Source organism: Haliotis rubra, unplaced genomic scaffold (assembly GCF_003918875.1).
Source record: "Haliotis rubra isolate DU_JTF1 unplaced genomic scaffold, ASM391887v1 Scf60, whole genome shotgun sequence".
Lineage (NCBI taxonomy): Eukaryota > Metazoa > Mollusca > Gastropoda > Lepetellida > Haliotidae > Haliotis > Haliotis rubra.
This window is the reverse complement of record NW_025767302.1, coordinates 720,681-746,693: the sequence shown is the minus strand read 5'-3', so window position 1 is coordinate 746,693 and position 26,013 is coordinate 720,681. Positions and strand designations below refer to the sequence as shown.

General features: G+C 39.6%; 2 protein-coding genes across 2 annotated transcripts; both read left to right on the top strand.

Annotated features, from left to right (window-relative positions):
- Positions 1 to 2,447: 2,447 nt before the first annotated feature.
- Positions 2,448 to 9,573, top strand: LOC124255441 (acid-sensing ion channel 1A-like). The gene is made up of 5 exons (XM_046689358.1): positions 2,448 to 2,903; positions 4,824 to 4,905; positions 5,972 to 6,090; positions 6,655 to 6,750; positions 8,513 to 9,573. The coding sequence occupies exons 1-5, from the start codon at positions 2,448 to 2,450 to the stop codon at positions 9,110 to 9,112; spliced, it is 1,353 nt and encodes a 450-aa protein (XP_046545314.1). The 3' UTR covers positions 9,113 to 9,573.
- A 5,260-nt stretch (positions 9,574 to 14,833) lies between these two features.
- LOC124255490 (acid-sensing ion channel 1-like) lies at positions 14,834 to 21,251 on the top strand. Its single transcript, XM_046689419.1, has 5 exons — positions 14,834 to 15,713; positions 18,819 to 18,900; positions 19,298 to 19,416; positions 19,656 to 19,751; positions 20,417 to 21,251. Exons 1-5 carry the CDS (start codon positions 15,255 to 15,257, stop codon positions 21,020 to 21,022), a joined length of 1,362 nt encoding a protein of 453 aa, XP_046545375.1. The 5' UTR covers positions 14,834 to 15,254; the 3' UTR covers positions 21,023 to 21,251.
- Positions 21,252 to 26,013: the final 4,762 nt, after the last annotated feature.

Below are 26,013 nucleotides of genomic sequence, written 5' to 3'. Positions count from 1 at the left end.
GGTTATTGATTTGTAAACGTGAAAATACAAATGTTAGTTGTTCCTTGCGTATACTTTTCGCAGTGACAATCATGTTTGGAATTATACGCACGGAAAAAGCCTTTGGAACACATGATTTATATAACCTCTATACAGCCGTTTATATTCATATCATAATCATGTTTGTTTTTACGCCTATTTTGATCATTCGGCCGCATCGACCATTGCTTTTAGATATTCTTCCGATCAAAGGCAAACATCACGTGCAACATTAGGGCATGTGTACTGGTCATTAGGCAAATATCTAATTTCAGAGTCCTTTACTTAGAGTCCGATAACTTTGAAAATTTATTGAAATCGTTGTTCATAAACAAATATGGGGTTTCCTCAACTGATGGTATGTCACCGAGGGCTATTGCAATAGATGTTGTTTGCCATCCATCGATTATCAGCCGATTGAAAACATCAGTGAACAAATGGGGTTAATGACCGTTAGCGTCCTGATCGACCGCGAGTGACAACAAGGGGATTCAGCCCTTCTCAAAATCACAAGATTATACCCGTTCATGTCATAAATGGCATGTTAACATCAGAGTTGCTGCCACATCGTCGTTTGTCCATCAGGACGGTAGGAAGTCGCCTAAAATCGGCTGGGTATTGAATCAGGCGTCCGTTGTTATCATAGCAGCACAGCAATAAGGCATGAGTTCACATGGATGGGTCAACTGGTCGGGACGAAAGTCGGTTTTTGTAGTTCTTGGCTGATGACCGAGCTCGGGTTTGGTGCCGCACAGGTAAGGTGAGGTGAAATGGGGTTTAACGTCGCACTTAAGAATATTTCGCTCATATGCCGACGTACATGCGTGTGTATGTGTGGATGCTTGTACTAGCCCAGACTTAAGCTGGTTTTATAGTGCTAGCTCACGGAGATACCATGCCGCAGGCGCAGTTAAGCATGGATACCCCACTCAGACACATTATACGGACTCCGAGCCTACCAGTCCTTGTTGTACCCATTAATGCCGAGCGCCAGGCAGGGACCGACAAGTACCATATTTTAACGTGTTTTGGTATGACGCGGCCGGGGATCGAACCCGCGACCTTCCGCTCTCCGGGCGGACGCTCTAACCACTACACCACGGAGGCGGTCGGGTGCCGCACAGAAGCACTGCATATGTATAACTTGGAGCAAGTGCCGTTTGGTGGGGGTTCATTGATAGGGTAGGGGTGCCTCTCGCATGTCTGTAAACTTGACCTTTCGATGATCAGCCAAAATCTGAATGGGCAACGGTACATCCTAGACAGGGTTGTTGTACCACATTTCGATGACCCTCCCCCGGGATATAATTCCAGCCTTCATGAACGACAATGCTAGGCCACATCGTGCATGCGCGGTGGTGTAGCAACTCTACCTTGGCCCTCCAGGAGTCCTGATCTCAATCCCATGGAGTATGTTTGAGACATTATGGACAAATACACCAGAGGGACCCTCCAGTAAAAAATCTTGATGTATTGGAACATGGTTAATGGTAACATATTGGTACTATGAAAAGCATGGGGTGTTGCGATACTTTCTTCCATGTGTATATATAGATACTTAACAGAAATATATAAATGATATGTATTTGAACGTCTTTATGGAATTCTTATGAAGTGTTCCAACTGTAATGTAGCCCTTCGTATGGCAGGTAGACTGTAGACTCATCGAACGTTCAATCGCTATTATCCTCATTGCTACATGAATCAGACCTCTGCCTTGAGTCCCTCTGCCGCGCTATTCCGCTAATGACGTGTCCATGATAATGGATAATACACCACAGAGCTGTTATTGATTCAACATGAACAGAGTTGTTATTACACTCTGCTCTATAATGCATTTGTCTGATCTTCCATTTTAACGCGCTACTGCACCCATCATGTTGTAAACACAGATTAATTATTTTCACACAGATAATGGGCAATGTAACTGGGACTGTTATTTATACTTCTGTCGGTAAACAAAAGAGATGAAATGTATTCAATAATTTATGATGCCTCTGTTTCGTTTATCCTTCATCAACTGCCATCCGTGGGTGTATAGAGTTACTATGTGGAACACAAGCAAAGGTGTCAGGTTCTGTACTGGGTGGACTACTGGAAACAGTAGACATTGATTTGAATTCTTCTTCTGGAAATAGTTCTTCTTGAATAACAGATTCAAATAGTTCACAGATCACAGCCTGTGGACAATATCACTCATTGTAGATGTTGTATGATATGTGCTCAATGATGATCAGTCATTCAGGCATAAGATATAAGGCAGTTAAAACTGTCTTCGCTCTTTGGAACATTGATTCTTTGGATGTGTGTAGGATGCGGTTATTCGGTTTCAAGTGAGTCATAGATATGTGAACGGCAGTTTGACATTGAAAACTTTTAATTTCTCAAACTGGTCATCATTTGCCATCTGTGATACCCTAAATCTAAAAATGAGTGTATGCATCGAGGAGAATGGCGTTCCTCCTCCGGTACGTTTAGCAGACCAGATGACCATGCAGGGAGTCAAACAGATCGCTGACGTCACATCCGGTAGACTTCGGCGTTGCTTTTGGCTCATGGTTGTATGCGGGGGGCTCACCTTCACCGCCTTCAACATCGCCAAACAGGTCCAGCTTTATATGTCGCTGCCTGTCAACGTCGATATCGACGTTAAGTACGCGCAGAAGCTGCAGTTCCCCACGGTGACCCTGTGCAATTTGAACCTGTTTAAGAAATCAAGTCTGGAACGTCTGAATCTAACAGGGGTAGTTAAAGAAGCATTCCGATATGATTTCCAATCGGCAGTAAACATTAATTACAGCAGTTACGACCTGTCTGATGCTGGTATGGACATTAAATCCTCCATCTATATGTATGGCCACGATATCTATGATTCCGTTTTTCAGGTAAGCAACGTCTACATAAGCAGTTTACATGTTTTACAGTAGGCCTGTATGAGGACTATCAAAGAAATAACACAACTTGATGAAACTCTTTTGTTACTTGTGAAAATATATTGGAAAGTTTGATTGAAACAGAATTGTTTTCAATCCCTTCTTCAAGACCTCAAGCTGTAGACGTTTTCTCTCTGGAACTGAAAGAGGCAAACCCTATTGCAGAGTTCATTGCAGGATTCCGCCTACACTGAGAACATGTGTTCATGAACCACCATCGAAATGTTTTAAAATGGTGGCATTCATAAAAAGGTGTAAATCGCTGAAACATTTGGTACTAGTCACAGTCAAGGAATTGCACTGAACCAATTGTGTTAGACCAACCTGATGTTTTAGGACGTTTCAGGAACAAAAACCTTGCAATTCCGAATAGAGAATATTAGGACAAGTACCCTCGTAATAACTCTATACCTTTTGTTTGAATCATTTTAATCAGGATAAAATACTTATGTCTAGAACTGACAAAGCTATTATAGTATTCAGCACAGTGCGATCAGACATCGCGATTGGACTTTCCCTACACTGTAATTGAAATATATTTTAAAACTACGTTCTTCCAAAAAGGATACCCGCAGTCTAAATGTTACTGTGTTCAATCAAATGTGCATATTTCATTTGATTTGACTGATACAAAGATGAAACATGAATGGTAAAAGTCAAATGTTCAGTGGACGTACTTTCAGCAGACACGGAACTGATTGTCCTGACCCAACACACGTACGTTTACGGCTGGTGCGTTCTGATCAGTACCTGACGTGATCACCATGTGCTGTTGTCACTGCTTTTAACCATGGCACCAACTGAATATGTCTACGGATTCTGTCTTGTGGAATTGTCATCCGTTTCGTGCTGTAAGGTGTTAGCCAGGTATGCTCGTGTCTGTGGCAAACGTTGACGTTGACGTACACGTTCATGGAGTTAATCTCACAAATGCTCTTCCGGGTTCAGATCAGAAAGGCCATAGCAAGACATCACACTCCGGCACAGCGATGACTTAACATAACATCACTGCCACAGGCTAATTTGCATATCACGTGACCGGACTTTTCTCTTGTTTGTAATCAAACGCGCCTATTCATAATAAGAAGAGACTGGACTCACGAAAGCTTCTCGGCGCTCTCTTCATAATGTTTTACATTGTTACATATATATTCTTCCACAACTGCGACAATTAGGTCTATGACAGTACATATTTAGATATCAAACTGGCTGCATCGTTTGCTCTCCTTCGGCTTCGATGACAGCACGTGGAGCCGTACAACCTATGTAAACAAAGGATCGCTACGCAAATCGAAATAGTGTTACATGTTTTGGGATATTTTCTCAGTGAAACTAAACCATTCTATTAAAGATGTTTAGTTAGATGTGTAGACTCGCCAAAAATAAAAGAGTGAAAGAAATCTGTACATTATATTGAATGGACATTGCAAGATGTGACGAATCGTCACATTTTTCTGGCCCGTGGCAGAGATACTATGCTGGCTTGCCGCATGGAACTCTGGGTAGGAGAGTGAGCAAGACATGTAAACTATGGAGGAGCTCAACGGTGACCAGAGCTGTGTGGTGTAGCGATGTCAGTTTGAAACCACTCCTTCTGTTCATTGATAAACGGAAGACTTATTTGTTGGCTGGTTGTTCAAAGCCGCATTCAGAAATACTCCAACTATATGACGCATGTAAATATTCTGTCTGTACCCGGCAATACAGGGACTGACATTATCTGTGGATCTACACAACTGGGATACGATAAGTCAACAAATTGTAAGTCAGCAAGCTTGACGTTATTCGCCTCTTGCAATAAGATTCTACGTACTTTTAGGTGTCTTGTCATTAACTGTCTTGATTACTCACGGATGTTTGTATGTGTTTCAGTGTGACTGGATGCAGGAAAAATGTGACGTCGCCAATTTCACCCTGACTGAAACCGAGATAGGACTTTGTTTCTCTTTCAACGGTATATGCTGTTTTCACTGACACATATTTCCACATGTACATCAATGGTTTCATTACAAACATGTTATTAGAGTTACCCAGCGGAGAAAATCCAGTGCTAAGTTTAACTACATTTTGAACCCGAATTGTTTTACTAAGGATAAGGGGACGGTGGGGTAGCCTAGTGGTTAAAACGTTCGCCCGTCACGCCGAAGACCCGGGTTCGATTCCCCATATGGGTACAATGTGTGAAGCCCATTTCTGGTGTCCCCCGCCGTGATATTGCTGGAATATTGCTAAAAGCGGCGTAAAATCATACTCACTCACTGACTAAGGATAACTGCTAGGGGAAGTAATTCAGTGATTCTCCACCTGTCAGCTTTATGTCGGAGGAAAGCCCCAGGTGAATCATGTTTTTGATTTTTAATTCTCTAGTAAAATCCATCAGTACAATCATGTTGCTGTCAAAACTATAAATATGATCAGAGCAGGATGGAACTGAGTGTCACAGGTTCCTTATACGTGTAAGGGGCGCAACTCTGGGAAGCCAGCTGTATTGCTTTCGATAACTTGGGAAGTCTTGCTCCTTAACTACATGTAGGCAATTGAGAGAGTCTGTGGAAATGTACGAAAATCTTCTTGCACCATATTGGTAGCATAAATTAATTTTTCAGTCTAAAAACTGTGTTATTTCAATTATTTGAAATCTACTTAGAACTGTATTTTATCGCATTTTCAATGAGTTTATCATGAGTTCAAGTCTGTTCCTAAAACTCGAAATTTGGAGAAAATAATAGAAATTGCGAAAAAAATAATTGAAGTAACAAGACAAGCCAAAATTTCGAAAACATAAACAAAGAATTGACAAAACGAAGATTTTCAGTTTGAAACCAATTAAATGGCCACCGGTAGGGCAGGTCATGATTGCCATTTACGGGAACACCCGGTGTTGCTGATTTTCTGGTATTCTCCCTCATTTTGCCTGTAAGACCCTTTTGCCTGTTATGAATCTGTTTATTGCGATAATCAAGCCTGGATATATTCTGGCGATGACATTATACTTTCATATGGGCTTTTGGTGTTTTCAGTCAACGGCACTAGCTCCACCGTCGGCTCGGGGCGGCTTTACGGCTTACAGCTGCTCCTGGATGCAAGGTCAGAAGAATTTGTAAGGAGTCGAGAGCACACCGAGGGTGCTGGGTTTATGGTACGTGTACACAGTAACCCAAACACTGAAGGCAATGTGACGGAATGGTATATCCTTGTCACTTACATATTTAATTATTTGATCATCTTTAGATGTAAACACTAATCTGGCTTGGTCTATGTACAGTCGAATCCTGTTCTCTCGATCAGTTCAAAAGTGTCAACAAAGCATGAGATCAGACAATCAAGAAACGTCATTTGCAGTAAATTACATGCATATAAATATAGTACTTAACTCTTTGACAACAAAATACACAAAAATCATTTTAAATTGTTTGCATCTTTTCGTCATCTTCAGGACTTTACATTATCTATTTATAGTCTTAGTGTGAACACTAAGAACGGTTTAAGCAGTTGGGCGCCGTTCCACAAAGCGATGTTACCGGTAGGGTCGGATGATGCTTGCATTTATCTTGAATTGCAAATCAAACAAACATGTACAATTTTGAAAACAACTTAAGACGAAACAATGTAACATTTATACTTATATTAGCGACAAAAGACTTTCCAGAAACTAAAATCTCCTTTTAGGCTTCTTTTGAATATTTACTCCGTGTATTGCCAGATTGCCGTGCATTCACCTGATATCCCCCTCCTGATGAATGACATAGGGATGGCACTCACTCCAGGCTCGCAGTACTTCATTGGTGTGGAGTTAGCGGTAAGGTTAAGTGTGTGTGTCAGAATGATGTACTGCTACGAGTGACAGTGTGATTTGGTGTGGCAAGTAAATGAGTGTTTCATCTACCCAGCCACATATTTTGCCATGTCTCTCCTGGGATTACCTCGATGCAATTGTATAGAGCATCATCTATATTTAGAAATAGGACGATAAAGACATAAAGTCAATCCACATGATATATCAGTACATGAGATGTACTCGCACTCATTAATGTATGATCAGGGTTAACAATACATTCAAAGTAGGAAACAGCGTCATGGGTAAATAACCAGGTTACTCCACATGTAATATTTGTACATCAGATATATTCACACTTGTACGTGTATAGGAAGGGATTACCAATCATTCAAAGTAGGAAACAGTTTCATGGGTAAATAACCAGGTTATTCCACATGTAATATTTGTACATCAGATATATTCACACTTGTACGTGTATAGGAAGGGATTACCAATCATTCAAAGTAGGAAACAGCGTCATGGGTAAATAACCAGGTTATTCCACATGTAATATTTGTACATCAGATATATTCACACTTGTACGTGTATAGGAAGGGATTACCAATCATTCAAAGTAGGAAACAGCGTCATGGGTAAATAACCAGGTTATTCCACATGTAATATTTGTACATCAGATATATTCACACTGGTACGTGTATAGGAAGGGATTACCAATCATTCAAAGTAGGAAACAGCGTCATGGGTAAATAACCAGGTTATTCCACATGTAATATTTGTACATCAGATATATTCACACTTGTACGTGTATAGGAAGGGATTACCAATCATTCAAAGTAGGAAACAGCGTCATGGGTAAATAACCAGGTTACTCCACATGTAATATTTGTACATCAGATATATTCACACTTGTACGTGTATAGGAAGGATTACCAATCATTCAAAGATTACCAATCATTCAAAGTAGGAAACAGCGTCATGGGTAAATAACCAGGTTACTCCACATGTAATATTTGTACATCAGATATATTCACACTTGTACGTGTATAGGAAGGGATTACCAATCATTCAAAGTAGGAAACAGCGTCATGGGTAAATAACCAGGTTATTCCACATGTAATATTTGTACATCAGATATATTCACACTTGTACGTGTATAGGAAGGGATTACCAATCATTCAAAGTAGGAAACAGCGTCATGGGTAAATAACCAGGTTATTCCACATGTAATATTTGTACATCAGATATATTCACACTTGTACGTGTATAGGAAGGGATTACCAATCATTCAAAGTAGGAAACAGCGTCATGGGTAAATAACCAGGTTATTCCACATGTAATATTTGTACATCAGATATATTCACACTTGTACGTGTATAGGAAGGGATTACCAATACATTCAAAGTAGGGTAAACAGTAATTCATGGGTAAAGGGATTACCACATTCAGGGTAAATAACCAGGTTATTCCACATGTAATATTTGTACATCAGATATATTCACACTTGTACGTGTATAGGAAGGGATTACCAATACATTCAAAATAGGAAACAGTTTCATGGGTAAATCACCGGGTTATTCCACATGCAATATTTGTTCATCAGATTTAGTCACACTCGCACGTGTATAGGAAGGGAGTTTTATGTGTAAATCATGTCGAACAAAGTCATGCTCTTACCTGTTGTCATTGATGTTACCCTCGGGGTTTGGTCGTTGAATTTATGAACGGCATGGTTCAACATCATCTCATGCATCCATTCGTTTTAATAACCGTTTCATGTTTCCAGACGGCGACGTCACCAACAGGCCTGGATGGTTGTGGGAGCAAGAGCCTCAAGTACTACAACAAACCCTATTCCCGCGAGGCTTGCCGTATTGAATGCATCACCAACTATGCTCTGGCACAGTGTTCCTGCCGTGATATATATATGCCCGGGAATGCAGATATATGTTCACCTGAGCAAGGCTTTCGGTGTTTGATTCCAGCAATGATCAGATATCATTCAACACGTGGAGAATGTGAGTCGTCTTGTCCACAAACCTGCTCCTACACCTCCTTCAACGTACGTTCATCATCCAGTCTTAGGGTGACAGATGAATACCTCTCCACGCTAGCTAACGTCACCAACGATACACTGGAATACTGGAGAAGCAACTACGTGGCTGTAGACGTCTACCTGTCGTCGATGACGTATCAGAGTGTCGAGAAGAGATATGCGTATTCGGTGCTTGAACTTTTCTGTGACATAGGTGGCGCTCTGAGCCTAATTTTAGGAGCAAGCGTTGTTACTGCACTGGAGGTTATAGACTTCGCTGTACTTCGCCTCAGTACCTATTTCTGCTATCATAGCAATTGCAAAAGAATAAACGTCAAATCAGGAATGTAACATTAATACCAATGCCATGTACCCGTCCTTGAATAATACACCCCAACATACACGTGTACTTGTGGCTGTAACCGTCGTTGTTATTGCTGTTGTTGAAGGTTGCACTCAGGAATAGTCTAGATGTATGACAATGGCAGGTATATATATATACGACCGTGGACCAGACAATACAGTGACTGATATCAACGTCATGAGAGTCACCCAGCCTGACAACTAGATCGATTTAGTACGTAACAGTTCTCGAACTGGTACCTGTGACACTGATCTAATACCTTTTAAACATGGTATTGTTCCATAAACCATCGATTTGGCTCCATGCTCTAACTAGTTTATGTATGTTACTAGAAAGTAGAGGTAAGAGACATTCACCAGGAATGGGTCATCTCACCTTACATACACAGCCAGGTATTTGAAGGGGTGTTTCATCACTCTTTGTGTGCTCTTTTCACATTTACTCCCTTACAGCCCGAGTCTTGTATTTGAATGGATATTTCGTCACAATTATTGTGCTCTTTTCACATTTACTCCCTTACAGCCCGAGTCTTGTATTTGAATGGATATTTCGTCACAATTAATGTGCTGTTTTCACCTTACATGCAGTTTACAGAGCTAGGTTCTGGTATTTGAATGGATATTTCGTCACAATTAATGTGCTGTTTTCACCTTACATGCAGTTTACAGAGCTAGGCTCTGGTATTTGAATGGATATTTTGTCACAATTTATGTGCTGTTTTCACCTTACATGCAGTGTACAGAGCTAGGTTCTGGTATTTGAATGGATATTTTGTCACAATTAATGTGCTGTTTTCACCTTACATGCAGTGTACAGAGCCAGGTTCTGGTATTTGAATGGATATTTCGTCTCAATTAATGTGCTGTTTTCACATTACATACAGTTTTCACAGCCTGACTCTGGTATTTGAATGGATATTCCGTCACACTTCGCTGTGTTCAATTTACATGCAGTTTATTAGGACAAACCAAAGCATTTTATGTTATCTCGCCACACTATTTCAGAACAGAATTTTATTTCAGTAACAGGCCTCAGGCGCAAAATACATATGCATAAATTGATGGATAATTAGAGCACATATAATGTATTTCATTTAGATTTGTATTTCTTGTCAACATAGTATAAAATAGACATACATCCTTGATGATATTAACATTTTTACTTTGTAATATAGATATAAGATTGATAATTGATGGACATTTACTAAAATATTTTGATATGTACTTATTTCTGATATGAGAATATGCATCACAGATATAAAACACATGCCATTCATCTTCAACAACGAAGATGCCATTTAATTTGCAAAACAGGCAATACCTTTCATTACATGCAACATTAATGAAGTACCTTACACCTCGCTGTATTCAATTTACTTGCAGTTTATTAAGGCACACCAAGGTATTTTATGTTATCTCGCCACACTATTTCAATAAAGTTGAAACATTTCGAGTTTGTTTCTTTGTACCTCAGAATATGTGAAATGTATACATAAGCTGCCAGAATATTGCTCGACATAAAGGTAAGACATCTCCCTTGTCATACAGACTATAGTGTAACTATTTGATGGTTATAGACCGATTTCAGATCATCGATACACCTAAAGCCTTAGCTAAATGTCTGGCCCAAATTACCTTACAGTACTTTTGCCAACCCAAGCAAAGAATTTAGACTTATATGGGTGGAGAGAAGCAGATTCGTGAGAGGGGTAGCACAGACTGTCAGATGAACTGTATTCTGGGAAGTCCACCATTCCCTGGCACTGAAGCAATGTGTTAAGCAGATTGCCTTAGACAGCAAATATTTTCCATGTGTGCTATTTACAGTGACATGTCATCTGACAATAATTAATAACGCTCATGCAGTCGCTTTAACAGCAGTATCTCATCCTGGGTCCGTTTTCTAGCTTCCGCTGCCACCACTGTCAACAATGGCCACCGTAACAACCGAGTCGAAAGGGAGGTGGTGTAGCCCAGTTGTTAAAGCGTTTCTTGTCGCAGAAGACCCGGCTTCGATTCCACACATGTGTGGAGACCATGTCTGGTGTCACCCGCCGTGATATTGCTGGAATATTGCTAGGAGCGGCGTAAAACGATACTTACTCTCTGTGCTGAAATTCATCTGTCGGCTTTATCTTGGAGGTTAAACGTCATCCTCAATTGCATTTCTTAGTAGGGAAAAGGATTCTCAACACTACTTTACGTTTCAACTGCCACAAGTCACTCAAAAGAATCAGAAGACATTAAACCCTACTCACGCATTGTCTTTATTGCGATGTGGACGGTGTAAAACATTATATATTAAGGTATTCATTTTATTAGCTTAACTATTTACACTCACGCACACACGCACACGCACGCACGCACACACACAACTAAAAGTCAAATCTGTTTTGAAATGGCTGAAAGCGGTTAAGGCTCCCACAAAAATCCAAATGGTCAGACAGTAGACGGGTAACTACAGAAGCCAAACTGTCAGACAGTAGACGAGTAACTGCAGAAGCCAAATGGTCAGACAATCGGAGGTAACTGCAGAAGCCGAATGGTCAGACAGTAGATGGTAACTGCAGAAGCCAAATGGCCAGCCAGTAGACGGTAACTGGAGAAGCCGTATGGTCAGCCAGTAGACTGTAACTGCAGAAGACAAATGGCCAGACAGTAGCGAGTAACTGCAGAAGCCAAATGGTCAGACAGTAGACGGGTAACTGCAGAAGCCAAATGGCCAGACAGTAGACGGTTAACTGCAGAAGCCAAATAGTCAGACAGTAGACGGGTAACTGGAGAAGCCGTATGGTCAGCCAGTAGACTGTAACTGCAGAAGACAAATGGCCAGACAGTAGCGAGTAACTGCAGAAGCCAAATGGTCAGACAGTAGACGGGTAACTGCAGAAGCCAAATGGCCAGACAGTAGACGGTTAACTGCAGAAGCCAAATAGTCAGACAGTAGACGGGTAACTGCAGTCGTTGGCGGATGTTGACTGCTGCATGTGAGTGAACTGTTTTGGTCGGTTGTCTGAAATCTAAATATTTATGGTAATTTGCTGAACATTTAGACCTCAGATATGTTGGCAGTGTTTATGCCACAGTCGAAATAATACACCTTTATCAGTTTATGTGTAAAAAGAGACTCAAATGTAGAGTGTAGTTCTCTGTAGGTGTGCAGTTATGTCGATGACTCCCAGTCGCAATCACAAAATGGGGACACATCAAACAGACGTGTTTATCCGTAAAAAAGATACCTATTAAATCCAATGTACTGACTAATGATTTCAACTAGCAGTCTGTTTGATGTAAAATAATACTTCCAATAATGGTTTTCACGGTACATATTGCCTCATGATTATTGATGTCGATGATGGGATGTTAGGTCATTAACCAGTTGTGGTCTGAAAGGCTCAGGATGTTATAGTCACTTAATGTTTCCTCTGGCGATGCATAGTTGTGAGCTCAATCTTCTAACTGTAAATTAAATGACAAACCAGTGAAAACAAATATTGTATGAAAAATGATTACATGTTTTAAATGTTTAAAAAATGATAAATATTTATCAATAACTATTAGTGTAACTTTTCTCTTCCTTGTCTTGGGGTGTGGCAATGAAATGTGCATTTAGAGATTTTGAAAGCTGATTGATCATTTGGAAACAGATAATTATTTCTTGTATTAAAAAAAGTTCAATGTTTAATCCTCATGATATCGGTATCGATGGAATTGTCCTTGACTGGGTACGTTCTTACCTATCTGATAGGTCACAGTCCGTCAAAGTGGAATCTGTACTCTCCACTGCATCACCACTCCACTATGGCGTTCCCCAAGGATCTGTCCTTGGACCTTTACTGTTTAGTCTGCACATTCTTCCCATTGGTGACATTGTCCGAAAGCACTCACTGAAATTTCATCTTTATGCTGATGACAATCAGTTATATCTGTAAGCGGAGCCTAACCTTGCTCAAGGTTCTGCACTGAAGATACAACAATGTATTGCTGAAATAAGAGACTGGATGACCTTGAACTTTCTGAAATTGAATGACACAAAGACTGAGTTCTTAACCATCGGATCCAGGCATCAACTTTCCACAGTGCCTGACAGTTTATCTCTTGAAATTGGACAAGATGTTATCACGCAGTCCAACTCTGCAAGAAATCTTGATGTCATCTTTCAATCAACAATGTCATTAGAAAATCAAATCAAATCACTCAGCAAAGGATGCTTCTACCATATCTTCAATATTAGCAAGATCCGAACCCTCTTAGACTTCAACACCGCCCAGCTTCTAACGACCAGCCTTGTTCTCTCTAAACTTGATTACTGCAACTCCCTCTATTACAACATTCCTCAACAGCTCCTTTCACAACTCCAACGGATTCAGAATTCAGCCGCCCGTGTTGTTGCCCGTGCACCACGCTACCAAACTGTGACACCTATCCTCCAAACTCTTCACTGGCTTCCTGTATCAAGCAGAATTCAATACAAACTTCTTCTTCTTACACACAGCTGCATCTATGAAAACATGTTTTCTCAATATCTTAAAAGCCTCATTCATCTCCATGTTCCAAGCCGATTGCTCCGCTCGTCAAACTCCCTACTGCTTACACAGCCTCACGTCAAAACAGCCATGGGCCCAAGAGCGTTATCTGCTGCAGCCCCCTATCTCTGGAACATTCTACCACTCACCCTAAAAGAAATAGAATCTGCTGATGCTTTCAAAACTGCCCTCAAAACCCATCTGTTCAAACTCTCTTTTCCATAGACATTGTCTACAATCTTTTCTCTTCATAGCGCCATTGAGCAATATCTTTTGGAAATAGGCGCTCTATAAATCAATTATTATTAAAAAGTATTATTATTGTCAATGAAGCTTGTGTAAATCGTGCACTGACTGCTTCCCTGTTTGTAACATGGATGTCAGGGATTCATCAAAGAGCTTTTAGCAGTGTGTACAGTAAACCTATATGTATCTTGTTTGCGTCAGAATTATTGTCGATGAATTCATATTGTAGGCCTATTTATTACGCTTTTCAAAAAAAATCCTGTGAATCACTGTGTCGAAGATAAAGGGACTTGTAAATAGTAAATACTTCGAATTATCAGAGCTTCGACACAACCAAGGTTATAGTTCGAGAGAGCCATAAGTTCGACACGACGGTGGTTGACTGAAGTTGAGAACACTGATGGAGTTTTCACAAGCAACTACAATGGAAAATAACTCTGAATCTTTACAAAACTGCATGCCGGCTACCACACTGTTTATTCAGTAATAAGGTCTGACAGAACATAAATTTTATAACGCAGAAAGAACTATGGTGAGTATATATGGAGAGTGCAGACATATTTGAGCTGGTCAATATTAATTAAAGGTATTTCTGGTTTTGAGTGAGACAAACAAAACGAAAGCAGGTATAGCTATTATGTCCCCATGCCAAGAAAACACTACAGGTTTCAATATAGCCAAAATACATATGGGCATCCCCTACTGTGATAATGCTCACAGCACACACACGCACACGCGCGTATAAAAATCAGCGTGTTATGGATATGTGGAGAACACATGCGAAAGGTGGTACTGACATTTAAATACTGCGAAAATCATGCAATATGCATAAAACCCATCCTGCCGGATGTTTGGTATTCACACGGCAACGGCGTACAATGCTTTAAATGCATTGCCTTTATCAATGATGGGAGTCAATGGGAACTGTTATCAGTCATGTATTTCCTTGTCACTTACTAATTAATTGTTTATTGGGTAGATGGCTTATTATAGGCATAGGATCGGGTTACAGGACATGTGTGTCCCTTAATTGATGGACGACATACAAGTGTCATCGCTGGTGGAAGTCAACAGTGGTCAAAGGCACATTGTCCTTTTATGGAGGCAGTTCTTTCAGAACGTCAGAGGCGTATGAAACATTCCAATGGATTAGAACTGTTCATAAAAGGAGATTGACAATGACATGACAATGGGCACTTCACGACAATGGTCTCATATACAGACACAATATTTAGTTTTGAACTGTGTAGTCTATGAAGATATTCTTCTTCTAAGCGACGTTTAAAGGTAAACGTTAGTTTTGTGGTTATTGAATGATGTCAGGACTTTGCAGTCTGTTTTACACTCCAAGATAAATAATGACTGGAAACCAGGACAAGAATATTGTGCCTCCTCCTTTAAGGTTAGCGGACCAGATGACCATGCAGGGAGTCAAACAGGTCGCTGACGTCAGATCCGGTACACTTCGGCGTTGCTTCTGGTTCCTTGTTGTGTGTGGCGGGCTCACCTTCACCGCCTTCAACATTGCCAAACAGGTCCAACTTTATATGTCGTTGCCTGTCAACGTCGATATCGACGTCAAGTTGGCACAAACGCTGCAGTTCCCAACGGTGACAGTGTGCAACACCAACGTTCTCAAGAAATCACAGATGGATCCTCTTAATTTAACTGAGGCGGTGCAGGAAGTGTTTAGATATGATTTCCAAAGTAGAGAAACATCTAATGACACCAGGTACGACTTTTCCCTCTTGCAGGAGGACAATATTTATGAAGCCACCCTCAAATATGGACACAGCACTAATGATTCTGTTTTCCAGGTAAGGAACATTTACATATGAATACCCCTGGCAATGTCTGACCGTTATATGATTTCTAAGAAATGAAAACAATTTCACTCCATTTGGACATTCTGGAATAATGTGACATAGGTAACGAATAATGATAACATCCTGTCAGAACATTACTACCGTGACAATAAGCTTTGATATTCAAGAATGTATGGGTGTTGTCTGTGTTCCGATATTCTGGATGGGTCTGTCGTAAAGCATGAGCTCGACATTGTTAGAGTCGCATCGGATGTGAATAAAAGCGGAAAGAGATAGCGTTCCTTGACATATTCAGCATATATACTCAGATGGTTGGTTTGTTGTTTCACGTCGCAATCAGCAATATTCCAGCTATATGGCAGTGGTCTGTAAATAATCGAGTGTGGGCCAGACAATCCAGTGATCAGCATCATGAGCATCGACCTTCGCAACTGGTTATATTTACTTTAAGATATACTGTATAATATGTAATGCTACATATATATGGCCAGGTTGTATGTTTTAGACGACCAATTGCCAGCTTCTGTTCGGTGTGTCAAGTCCTGACTACCAGTAACCATGGTATACTTTACCCTCCGTATCGCGCCGCTATGTATCATGTTACATTACATGCATCCAGCAAATCGTGCACAAGACCCACATTTAGGTGGCATTTGTGTTGAAAGCAATGTGTACGCGTGTACGCACGCACGCTCGCACATGTACATAGCAGAGTGTATAGCGATCATAGTATCGATGTATTCTAACTTGACAGCTTGTGTTCGATTTACAAACGGTTTATCAAATTATTTTAGTCGTAATATTGGAACAAGACAAGGGTGCATTTTAAAGCCCACAAATGATTATCATTTTCATAAATAAGCCGATAGACTTCATGACGGAGAGTTGTGGTAGAGGTGTTTATTTATTTCCTACTTTTGATAATATGTTTGTTTGCATGTTTGCTGATGATGTGTCATCTATGGCTACAGTTGCAAAGAAAGAAATATGCTCTTGAGCATTTTTGTGACCGTACGGGTATGAAAGTTAACTTGAGTAAGGCAAAGGTAATGGTTTTTCCGTAATGATGGTCCATTGAGGAAGTATGAAAGACAGTATTTCAAGGGAGATCCAATAGATGTTGTTTCGTCATATAAATACTTTGGTCTTGTTTTCACACCCAAACTTTGCTGCAACAGGACACAGGATTCTCTTGCAGCAAATGAAGAATTATTAGCTATTTATACTTAGAAAAGGAAATTTGGCAGTTTATCATGTAAGGACGTGTTTAAGATATTTGATGCTACAGTTGTTCCAATATTGTGTTATGGTTCAGAAGTATGGGGTGTAAATTATTGTAAGAAAATTGAGAGTGTTCAGATTAAAATTATGCAAATGGATTCTCAAAGTTGGCAGGAATACTACAAATAATATGGTTCTTGGAGAATGTGGAAGAGTCCCACTTCAGTATATCTAGATGGCTAGAGCGGTTAAGTACTGGACAAAACTTATTAATATGAATGAAAATAGACTACCTTTGCAGTTCTATAATATGATGTTATTCTAGGATGAAGGTGGAAGAATGAATTGAGATACACATATCAAAACCATTTTGTTTAGACTTGGTTTTAGATTTGCTTGGGTTGCACAAGATGTAGGGCAGCTTGATACCTTTATTTGGTATTTAAGCCAAGGCTGTTTGATAATCTCCATCAAAAGTGGGTTTCAGAATTGGGAGTTTCATCAAAGACACAATACTATAAGCAGTTTAAATCATTATTAAATGTTGTATTGTATTTATCATCATATTTTCCTGTTTGTATTAGGTCTGCCATAGCAAGATTTAGATGTTGTAATTATGGGCTTGCAGTAGAAACAAGACGTTATGATGGCTCTGAATATTTAAGGCGACTCTGCCCTTTTTGCCTTAAAGATGGATTATCTTTTGTGGAAGATGAATATGTATTATTTGTGTGTAAACAATATGCAACCATAGGAACCACATGTTTTTTCAAACATGTAACATCAGTATCACATCAGTCTTTTATAAATATTATGGCATCAGATAAATGTAGTGTTGTCTATGATATTGGTCAGTTCCTACTTAAGGTGTATAAACTTAGAATTGCCCTTACACGTGAAATGGGTGTGTGATAGGGTACATATCACAGGTAAATCTATATGTATGACAACTCTTGCATGGAATAATTAATGGACTCTGTATTGTGTATTTATGCGCGGATTGTGAAAGTTAATCCAAGATTATAGTTTGGCCAATGGCCCTGATATTGAAATATCTGTTTGTCTGTCTGTATTTTTAAACGGGTCAGCATCTTGCACTCAAGACCTACTGGGTAATATACTATTCACACTTTGCTAAGGATCAAATCATGGATTCAACAGAAAACTATTACGTGGGGTCAAATTTGGTTTAAATGCCTAAGCGTATTGGTAGCATGAATGCCAGGTTTCAGTATGTCATTGCATGTTGTGGATCCCATACCTGCTATATTGACAGGTGGTGTTGTTTATTTGCAAATGACTCGATCCATGATTTGCAAAATGGTTGATTGGTGCCATCAAAACCATTTTTATGGTTACTCATGTATCAAGTGCATAAGGTTAAATTAAAGTGGTTGTTTGCCTAAAGAGGGGTTACCATATCATTATTTATCCAGTTATAAATGTATATAATTTCAAATTATAAATCTACGTTTAAGTAAAGTTGTGAATTTTTGTGATCCTTATCAAAGTGTTAGTCGTATTATAAGAGGCCTGTGAAGATGGAAGTAAATATATGGTATATATATGACTTGAGTTTTTCAGTGTATTGAATGCCCAACCCTAAATAAACAGTTCATGTGAATTTAGACAGAGAAAATGAATTGAATTAATACTTTTTGTACATAGGTCGCTTTAATATAATTGCAATTCTGTACAATGTTCTTTTCAGTGGGGGCGGTGTGGTAGCCTAGTGGTTAAAGCGGTCACTAGTCACGCTGAAGACCCGGGTTCGATTCCCCACATGGGTACAATGTATGAAGCCCATTGCTGTGATATTGGAGGAATATTGCTAAAAGCGGCGTATAACTAAACTCACTCACTCACTGCTTTCAGTGTGACTGGGCGGGGCTGGAATGTGATGCAGAGCATCTGATCAACACGAACAAAGAGATGGGAGTCTGTTTCTCTTTCAATGGTACCAATTATTGCTAGTTCGTATACATGTACAACATTGCCAAGAAAATAATAAGGCAGCATTTTAGTAACAGATTGAACCCAAAGCACGCAATTGAACAATACTTGTTTTTACTTACATGTGACAAGAATTGATACATGATCCTAACCATTTCTTATTTTGCATTTCTAAACTTAAGTCTTTCATGAACTTGGCTGAACTTAATAGGCTATCTGACATTTTCAAACCAATTCGTAATAATCCACTTTTCTGCACAATGTCACTTATAGCATCTCATTTACATGTATATCACTCATTACACCCTTGACTATAAGAATGAGACGTATTTTATTTAGAGGTCATTATTAGACTCGAATGGAATAAACAAATATGTGTAACATATCTATATGTGTTTCAGCCAACGGCAGCATCTCCACCGTCGGCTCAGGGAGGTACTTTGGCCTGCATTTGCTTCTGAATGCTAAGTCGGAGGAATTCATCAGGAGTCGCACGAATACTGAGGGTCCGGGGTTTATGGTAATGTACTATGATGTAAACTACATGACAATATCACTTCTTGTCAAACTAGATGTATCTTCGAGAGTTCACATCCTTTAAAAACATATAGAACAGCTAACATTCGAACATTCATGAGAAGGTATGTCTTAGACAATATTCACCCGTCATTTCTTATACTAAATCCAGACCAACATTTTATCTAGGCTCCTGGTCATAAATAGCCTTGTTCTTGTGTTGATTCAGTCAGTGTTTTATAGATTGCCGTGCATTCACCTGACATCCCACTTCTGATGAATGACATCGGGATGGCGCTCACTCCAGGCTCGCAATACTTCTTTGGTGTTGAGTTAGCGGTAAGATTACGTTTGTATGTACGTGCATTCGTGCGCGCGTAGTACCTCCTATGGAATCCTAGAAGGGGCATTGTCGCGTTATCGCATTGTCACGTTGTCGCCCTTACAAAAAACAAGGCGATAAAGGCAAAATTAACCAAAGTGCGACTATGTGACAATGCGACATTTTGGTCATTTGTCGCATTGCCGCTATGTGACATTGTCGCGCTTTGAATAGTTTTTATTGGACCAAAGGGCGACAATACGACATAACGACAGTTTTCAAGGTCTAAAAATATCGAAACGACAATGTCCCTTCTAGGATTCCATTACCCCCGCACTGGGCCCGCAGTGTTTGACAGCTTACGTCAAGACAAACTAGGTATTAGTGTTGAGGTCTTAACCCTCTTCTAATAATATCTATAAATAGATTTGTTCATGTTTTGAATGAGTTCGTGATTATAGTGACATGCACCAATTGATTGCAATCAATAATTACCATGCACCGATATGAAGAAAAGCGTCATAGGTAAATCAGTGAGTTATTCCATATGCACCTTTGTACAACAGACCTAGTCACGCCCCCTGTCACACCCCATAAATCCAGGACGGTAGCTTCATGTTTTGGTTTATGAATGTCAACTTGAATAGCATGTCCCACAACCACGCTCTGGTTCTATGTACAGACGGCGACGTCACCAACAGGCCTGGATGGTTGTGGAAGCAAAAGCCTCAAGTACTACAACAAACCCTATTCCCGCGAGGCTTGCCGTATTGAATGCATCACCGACTATTCTCTGGAACAGTGTTCATGTCGAGACATATATCTACCCGGGAATGCAGATTTATGTACACCTGATCAAATCGTTCAGTGTTTTGTCCCTGCAATGATCAGATATCATTCAACACGTGGAGAATGTGAGTCGTCTTGTCCACAAACCTGCTCCTACACCTCCTTCAACGTACGTTCATCATCCAGTCTTAGGGTGACAGATGAATACCTCTCCACGCTGGCTAACGTCACCAACGATACACTGGAATACTGGAGAAGCAACTACGTGGCTGTAGACGTCTACCTGTCGTCGATGACGTATCAGAGTGTCGAGAAGAGATATGCGTATTCGGTGCTTGAACTTTTCTGTGACATAGGTGGCGCTCTGAGTCTAATTTTAGGAGCAAGTGTTGTTACTGCCCTGGAGGTAATAGACTTCGCTGTACTTCGCCTTATTGCCTATGTCTCCTATCACAGCAATGTGAAAAGAATAAACGTCAAATCGGTGTCAGGAAAGTAACATTCATACCAATGCCAGTAACCTGTCCTTGAATAACACAGCCGTGTGGTTGTTGTTGTTGTTGTTGTTGTTGCTGTCGTTGTAGTTATGATTGGTGTTGTTGCTGCTGCTATTGTTGTTGTTGAAGGTAGCACGCAACAATATGTCAGAATTATGACAAAGGCAGGTATATAATCGACTATGGACCAGACGATACAGTGATTGAAAACCGGGTCACCGAATCTCACCACTAAAGTATGGTGGCTCAGCCACCACACTAAAGACCATCAACCAGTTCCCAGCAAACGGACACACAGGTTCGCAGCTGTACCCTCAACATGTTGTTACTTGGGCCAAATCTACCCAAGGTCACTGCTTCCAATCCTGATGGATTAAAATAATTTTAATAATGTGATTGTTCGCTGACATGTTCATGGGTGATGTTCAAATTGAATTTAGTTTAATGTTCTCTTCGTTTCCATATCATATTTTAATGCTTGTTATATCAGTGTTATCTGTACATCGTATTTTGAAGTGTGATCCAATAGTGTTTCCATTCAGTGTCATTTACTTGGGACAAAGAAAGTTGATATTTTAGAAGGGTCGATTTCTGGGCCCCTCAGTCAATCAAATTGAAATTTTGTTTAATAATTGCACGTCACTGTACGTAATTCATAAGAATATCGATTTATTAGGCAGGTTTATGTAAGAATTTTATCAATTCTATTTTCAAGAGTCCAACTTAGATATGTCATACTTGTAAATGTCGTATTTATCCATAAAAGATAAGTTTAGCTTCAAACACTACACAGTTGTGTCAGCTGCCTATGATTGTTGGTTATGTAACATGTTTACATTACCTGCAGTTTATATCTGCACACCTGACTTTCAATTGTAATCTCTGCATACTATTTCAATAAAGTAAAAGTTTGTTTCTTTCTCAATCATTCTTATTGTCGGCATTGTCGGACTCCATTGGGCGTAATGGTAAAACAGTCATGACAATTACATGAATTTTCCATTATAATCCCTGGTGACACCACTGGGGTTATACAGTCATGCCCGCATTGCCAGGATAAAATAATAGAGAACACGGAAGAGATAAACAGAATCATCTTTAGTACTATACTATTCCCCGCTGTCGTAAATGTCAACTTAACGGACTTCACTGGACAACTGTGTGTCACCGTGACCAAATGGCGAGCAGGGTTGCTCAGTATGTCAGCCACTAGTCTGACCAACGGTCACTTGTGAAGATTACTGATTGGTGAAAAGTCTTAAATTCTGCAGCTAAGGTATTAAATTTATAGCTAAAACTATCTTCACACATTTTGTCCAACGACTACTAAAATATGTGTTTTGAAATACCTGAAAGCAATATATGCTGCTAGAGACCACAAATGGTCAAACGAAATATGGGTAAGTACAGTTGGTGGCGCTCGTTGGTTTTGTATCCAAACTTCATGTAAAAGAACTGTTTTGGTCGGTAGTTTGAAAATTATTTGTAAATATTTATGGAACATTATTTAACATCTATACCTCAGATATCTATCAATGTTAATGTTACACACACTGATACAGCTTTGTCATTGTGTGTTTGAGGAGAGACCTAAATGTAGACTGTAGCTCTCTGTAGGCGTGCAAATGTGTTGCTGACACTCAACTTTCAGGTATTTCCTCTGTAAGAGCAATAACAAACTGGGACCCCCCATCAAACAGAAACGTTTATCGGTAATTAGAGACCAATTTCATCCAATGTAATAATCCATTCATCCGTTTATTCAGAATCACTAACAGCACGATTGAATGATTTCAGATAGCAGTCGGAACAATGTAACATGAATCACCACTAGTGGTGGTTGTCTTGCTTCATAACTACTGAAAGTCAATGATGTGATGGTGTTCGTTATGCAAACTTTGTGCTCTCAAAGGTACACTCCCATTGTTTGCACATCAAATAGTCACTACAAAAGTCGCACTTACATTTTCTGCTGCTTATGAATAGTTGTGAGAGCTTCATTCTTATTCTAAATTAATAGTGAATAACACTTTTGAAACATTGTACGGAAAATGATTAGTTTGTAGCATTACAAAGAAGAATATATATTTTTGAATAAATACTCTTGGTAACGTTTTATTGGATAAGTAAATGGCCGTGGCTCGTGGCATTTCGCTATTCCGAAAGCTGATTGATCAAACACAAACGGATAATTATTGCTTGGATTAAAGGAGAATACTAAAGAAAACAAACCTAACTTTTCATACGCGTAAAGGCATTCTAAAAGTTACCTTCAGTGAATAAAATTGAACAATAAAAACGTACTCGTATTTCCGTCTATAACTTAAACACCTGACAGTTAATGAACAGAGGGTATCACGTGACACGACGTCATATGTGCCTGTTGCTAATGGCTTCCTCTTTGATTTTACCTCACAACTTAACAGTGTCCATGGATTCTGAAGCAATAAAAGACGTTCCTGGTGTCATTTCTGAAATGGATGTTAGATCGTATCAATACGAGCCGATTTTATATCTTGCAAGACAAACCTCCAGTGAAGATGAAGTAGAAGAATCAAGCGAAACGGAGGCACCGCTTGATGTCAAAATATTTTTAAAAATAGACTATACAATTTATCAGGAATAATATTTTGTCAGCAAAAAGTGATAAGTTCCAACCAGCACACCCACTCTTACAAATAAATTACCAGTCCATAAGAAAGTATTTTTGGAAATGTGATTGCAGTTCATTTTGTGTGAAATGGGTGACTGGACTTAAAAAAAAGATGGTTATGCTTCAAATGGGGGAAACAGAAATTGTCTTCTTCAAAAATGATACTTTTGCAAGGAAATATTTTGTAAAGAAAATCAGGATCCTAGTTCTCATCAATAACGTTAACGTATCAAGTCTCCATACAAGATCCCGGGCTGGTCGAGCAGAGATAATATATGCGACGCAGATATGTTATTCCCCGAAAACTGGTGAACTATTAAATTCTAGTCAGGACAATGCATATTTCCCTAGGTTTTGCTCGTGTAAATAGTTATGGTACTCGGTTATAGGCCTTAGAATGACATCTTGTCAGCCAATGAGAATACAGAACAACTTTCACGGCACACACTACTGACAGATAGCGAGTCTGATGCCGACGTGTGTAATTCGACAAAATGGAAAGCAATGAAAAGCAACAAGTACATGATCATTTTTTCGGGTAGACTGATATATTTAGGGCTCCAAACCGGAACGAATATAGCGAAACATTTTCAAGCTCGTGTGAAATATTTTACTTATTTTCATAATATATATTTCCTCACAATCGGACTTGATTTAATCTATGTTAAAAATACCACTGGCATTAAGTTGTAACAGGGAATGATGTAGTATAAATGAATCTTGTGGGTACTGCTTCCTTCTTCAGCTTAGCTTTTGGATTTTCATACCCCATGTGTGCATGTAACTTACATATCTCGGCTCGAAATGATCGGGACATTTCACCCGCCTAAATCTGTCTTTTTACTTGGAAAACGGAGGAAATGGTGTCTCTTTCCATTGTTCGATGATGCCGTGCATCCCCAGGCAACGGAATACACCATCGTGCCGTTTACAAAACAAACGACAGAAACAATACGATGTGTACTACTGTAGCGCATGGCACAGGGGCGTGTCACGTGTCACTTTGATTGAGGAGAGGGTGGTTTCGTCGTTTCATCCCTTTCCTTTTATATAGTACTAGCGTAGGGTCTATCTACCTATATATCTTTCTAACGCTGTTTCTACACGCCCCTATGGCTATGGCGCATGGTCTTTGGCAACATGACGGACTCTAGTCACATATGACGTCACGAACGGAAAGGTCACGTGAATCCCCAGAGTATGCATAATGGCCGAAGCTCAGATAACAGAAACTGTTTTCGCGATTAAACATAAATAAACATATTTTTAATCAATAATTGGGGTACATGTTCTGATAACTTTATCTTTCACCCAGCAACTTATTGCAATTTTCTAGTATTCTCCTTTAAATGTAATATATACTAAATGTCCTAAATACAGCCTATAAGCCCATGTGATTCTCTGAAGATCTTCATAGTTCTCCATGGTTCAACCAAACCACAAACTGATGACTACAACCAAACCACAAACTGATGACTTCAACCAAACCACAAACTGATGACTTCAACCAAACCACAAACTGATGACTTCAGCCAAACCACAAACTGATGACTTCAACCAAACCACAAACTGATGACTTCAACCAAACCACAAACTGATGACTTCAACCAAACCACAAACTGATGACTTCAGCCAAACCACAAACTGATGACTTCAACCAAACCACAAACTGATGACTTCAACAAAACCACAAACTGATGACTTCAACCAAACCACAAACTGATGACTTCAGCCAAACCACAAACTGATGACTTCAACCAAACCACAAACTGATGACTTCAACCAAACCACAAACTGATGACTTCAACCAAACCACAAACTGATGACTTCAACCAAACCACAAACTGATGACTTCAACCAAACCACAAACTGATGACTACAACCAAACCACAAACTGATGAATTCAACCAAACCACAAACTGATGACTTCAACCAAACCACAAACTGATGACTACAACCAAACCACAAACTGATGACTTCAACCAAACCACAAACTGATGAATTCAACCAAACCACAAACTGATGACTTCAACCAAACCACAAACTGATGACTTCAAAAGGAATACGTTTCGAGACAACCGTGTTTAACTGTATTGGAGAATACTGATCGAGATTTCGCAAGCAATAGAAACGTAAAAGACAAAACGTTGCACTTCAGATTCATTCTAAATTGTGATCCACACTTGATCCTGTATCTAACCAAGCAATAATTCCCACGGTATAAACTGATAAATTATAGCCAAAGAGAAAGGATTTGCCATCACTTTCACGTTGATCCTGAGCTGTTCAATGGACCTGTTGTTACAGATATTAGGAGAATATAGTTTAAGGAATTACTGA